The sequence below is a fragment of the Oncorhynchus gorbuscha genome, unplaced genomic scaffold (genome assembly GCF_021184085.1).
Source record: "Oncorhynchus gorbuscha isolate QuinsamMale2020 ecotype Even-year unplaced genomic scaffold, OgorEven_v1.0 Un_scaffold_12558, whole genome shotgun sequence".
Taxonomy (NCBI): domain Eukaryota; kingdom Metazoa; phylum Chordata; class Actinopteri; order Salmoniformes; family Salmonidae; genus Oncorhynchus; species Oncorhynchus gorbuscha.
The window spans coordinates 4,009-8,481 of NW_025754892.1; the positions used below are offsets into that span (position 1 = coordinate 4,009).

Sequence of the window (4,473 nt, forward strand, 5' to 3'; positions counted from 1 at the left end):
TAGAATGGTGTCTCATCCCTCCAATAGAATGGTGTCTCATCCCTCCAATAGAATGGTGTCTCATCCCTACAATAGAATGGTGTCTCATCCCTACAATAGAATGGTGTCTCATCCCTCCAATAGAATGGTGCCTCATCCCTCCAATAGAATGGTGTCTCATCCCTCCAATAGAATGGTGTCTCATCCCTCCAATAGAATGGTGTCTCATCCCTCCAATAGAATGGTGTCTCATCCCTCCAATAGAATGGTGCCTCATCCCTACAATAGAATGGTGTCTCATCCCTCCAATAGAATGGTGCCTCATCCCTCCAATAGAATGGTGCCTCATCCCTCCAATAGAATGGTGCCTCATCCCTCCAATAGAATGGTGTCTCATCCCTCCTATAGAATGGTGCCTCATCCCTCCTATAGAACGGTGTCTCATCCCTCCAATAGAATGGTGCCTCATCCCTCCAATAGAATGGTGTCTCATCCCTCCAATAGAATGGTGTCTCATCCCTCCAATAGAATGGTGTCTCATCCCTCCAATAGAATGGTGTCTCATCCCTCCAATAGAATGGTGCCTCATCCCTCCAATAGAATGGTGTCTCATCCCTCCAATAGAATGGTGTCTCATCCCTCCAATAGAATGGTGTCTCATCCCTCCAATAGAATGGTGTCTCATCCCTCCAATAGAATGGTGTCTCATCCCTCCAATAGAATGGTGCCTCATCCCTCCAATAGAATGGTGTCTCATCCCTCCAATAGAATGGTGTCTCATCCCTCCAATAGAATGATGCCTCATCCCTCCAATAGAATGGTGCCTCATCCCTCCAATAGAATGGTGTCTCATCCCTCCAATAGAATGGTGTCTCATCCCTCCAATAGAATGGTGCCTCATCCCTCCAATAGAATGGTGTCTCATCCCTCCAATAGAATGGTGTCTCATCCCTCCAATAGAATGGTGTCTCATCCCTCCAATAGAATGGTGTCTCATCCCTCCAATAGAGAGTTCCAGACACTTGTAGAATCTATGACGAGGTGCATTGAAGCTGTTCTGACTGGTGGTGACCCAGCGCCCCTATAAACACACTTTATGTTGGTGTTTCCTTTATTTTGACAATTACCTATATATACACACACATTTCATATTACAATAGCCAGCCAAGACAGTCAAAACCAAACCAAAGCCTCACCATTTTCCCGATCATCATGACGTAGGGTCCCAGGTATTTGTTGACCCCGAAGATGTCGAGCACCCTGATGTACCAGAAGATGATGTCCACGCAGTAGATGACCCGTCCGATGCCCAACAGGGGCTCGCTCTGCAGCCTCAGCATCAGGCCCAGGAGGAAGGTAAAGATGGCCGCCGCGTCTGTGATGTTCCAGTACTCTTCGGCCCAAACGTTGATCTTCTGCTTCAACTTCCCCGGCTCTGACATCAGGATCTGTATTGGGGCAGCAACAGCAGGGACGGACTAGGATCAGAACTGAGAAATCGGGCCTGGGCGTAAGACCCCTGCATCGACCCATATTTTCCCTGGAGGCCCTCACACCGGTCTTTTTTTAAACTTGAGGACCCCACATACTGAACCTTTTCTTCAATTGTTCTAGACATTCCCTTTCTAATGATGGTCTGAGACGTTACCTGTCTGAGACGTTACCTGTCTGAGACGTTACCTGTCTGAGACGTTACCTGTCTGAGACGTTACCTGTCTGAGACGTTACCTGTCTGAGATGTTACCTGTCTGAGACGTTACCTGTCTGAGACGTTACCTGTCTGAGACGTTACCTGTCTGAGACGTTACCTGTCTGAGACGTTACCTGTCTGACTGTGATGTGGTGAGACGTTACCTGTCTGAGACGTTACCTGTCTGAGACGTTACCTGTCTGAGACGTTACCTGTCTGACTGTGATGATGTGAGACGTTACCTGTCTGAGACGTTACCTGTCTGAGACGTTACCTGTCTGACTGTGATGATGTGAGACGTTACCTGTCTGAGACGTTACCTGTCTGAGACGTTACCTGTCTGAGACGTTACCTGTCTGACTGTGATGATGTGAGACGTTACCTGTCTGAGATGTTACCTGTCTGAGACGTTACCTGTCTGAGACGTTACCTGTCTGACTGTGATGATGTGAGACGTTACCTGTCTGAGACGTTACCTGTCTGAGACGTTACCTGTCTGACTTTCTCCATTCCCAGAGTGATGATGTAAGAGATGACGATCCACTCCTGCAGGGACGGCCAGCGTTCCATCTTGACCAGGATGATGTAGTTGTACAAACACAGGTAGGCCAGGTAGGAGATCTGAGGAGGCACGGAAAACAGCTCAGAGCTTTTAGGAGAACATGTACACAAGACCAGAGGTCGGGGCACCAGTGGTGTTTTAGGACACAAGACCAGAGGTCGGGGCACCAGTGGTGTTTTAGGACACAAGACCAGAGGTCGGGCAGTAGTGGTGTTTTAGGACACAAGACCAGAGGTCGGGGCAACAGTGGTGTTTTAGGACACAAGACCAGAGGTCGGGGCAGCAGTGGTGTTTTAGGACACAAGACCAGAGGTCGGGGCACCAGTGGTGGTTTAGGACACAAGACCAGAGGTCGGGGCACCAGTGGTGGTTTAGGACACAAGACCAGAGTTCGGGGCACCAGTGGTGTTTTAGGACACAAGACCAGAGGTCGGGGCAGCAGTGGTGTTTTAGGACACAAGACCAGAGTTCGGGGCAGCAGTGGTGTTTTAGGACACAAGACCAGAGGTCGGGGCAGCAGTGGTGGTTTAGGACACAAGACCAGAGGTCGGGGCACCAGTGGTGGTTTAGGATACAAGACCAGAGGTCGGGGCACCAGTGGTGGTTTAGGACACAAGACCAGAGGTCGGGGCACCAGTGGTGTTTTAGGACACAAGACCAGAGGTCGGGGCACCAGTGGTGTTTTAGGACACAAGACCAGAGGTCGGGGCAGTAGTGGTGTTTTAGGACACAAGACCAGAGGTCGGGGCACCAGTGGTGTTTTAGGACACAAGACCAGAGGTCGGGGCAGCAGTGGTGTTTTAGGACACAAGACCAGAGGTCGGGGCAGTAGTGGTGTTTTAGGACACAAGACCAGAGGTCGGGGCACCAGTGGTGTTTTAGGACACAAGACCAGAGGTCGGGGCAGTAGTGGTGTTTTAGGACACAAGACCAGAGGTCGGGGCAACAGTGGTGTTTTAGGATACAAGACCAGAGGTCGGGGCAACAGTGGTGTTTTAGGACACAAGACCAGAGGTCGGGGCACCAGTGGTGTTTTAGGACACAAGACAAAGTGCTGTCGATCAATAATCACACATCTTCAGATCAACATTAGCTGATATCATATTATCATTATATTAAATAGTAGTATATTTTCTGTGGATAAGGTCTCTTTGTCACCTCTATGCTGATAGTCATTTCAAAACAACAAAACCAAGGATTCACAAAAGTAAATTTCCAAAGTGTGTGGTGTTTTTAGTTTGTATTAAAAGTCTACTTGCTGTGTTGAACCAGAATTTGGTGAAAGGAGTGTTGTGAGAATTCTAGATCTTCTTTTCGATTGAACTTCTCTTTTACGGTGCTTTCTTTCTTCATCCCCTTTCTGGACACCCCATCAGCATTCACTTCCTGAAAGCATGGTGGGCAGAAACAACCGTCATGAATTTACATTCACTCTAGCTGAAAGCACGGTCGACAGAAAACAACGCCATGAATTTACATTCACTCTCCTGGAAAGCACGATTCGGCAGAAACAACCGCCATGGTACATTCACTTCCTGTTTCCACGTTAGATAACAGCCATGAATTTACATACGGGATTAAGTAAAAGTAGTATTAAATATTATTTAAAAACAGATAATCCAATCAAACAATCACTGATGACGACCAATCCAATCAATCGTCAATCAATCAACCAATCAGATTGTGACTGTCATTCTTTGCTGGATTTATTGTCATCGTCTTTGTCCTTCGCTTCTTCTTCGTTCTCCGCTGGGGCTTGACATGTCACTTCCTCCCCGAGTCGAAAATCCATGAGGAGAATCGAAGGTGGGAAAATGATGCCAAATATCACCTGTGGGACACAGAGACGAGAGAAGAAGAAGGATTTCAGTTGGACTGCTATTTGTCTCCAGCACCAAAATGACACAAAACCACACATTCTCGACCAGTTATTAGTGTATTACATATTTATAAACCATCTATAAACCAATTATTAACGGGCTATAAACTCCTTATAAATCATTTGCAAACCTAGTATAAAGTATACCTTATACTCAAATACTTTACATTGAGTATACCTTAATGTAAAATGTGACCAGTGTGTTAGCTTAATGTAAAATGTTACCAATATGTTAGCCTAATGTAAAATGTTACCAATATGTCAGCCTAATGTAAAATGTTACCAATATGTTAGCTTAATGTAAAATGTTACCAATATGTCAGCCTAATGTAAAATGTTACCAATATGTTAGCTTAATGTAAA

The 4,473-nt window shown here is 46.4% G+C and overlaps 1 protein-coding gene across 1 annotated transcript; it reads right to left on the reverse strand.

The window, feature by feature from the left end:
• Positions 1-1,175: 1,175 nt before the first annotated feature.
• LOC124030543 (transient receptor potential cation channel subfamily M member 1-like) lies at positions 1,176-2,318 on the reverse strand (the record flags this gene model as incomplete). The annotated part of the gene is made up of 2 exons (XM_046341842.1): positions 1,176-1,427; positions 2,162-2,318. Coding segments are annotated over 2 exons (409 nt in total), but the record flags the coding sequence as incomplete, so codon positions are not given.
• Positions 2,319-4,473: the final 2,155 nt, after the last annotated feature.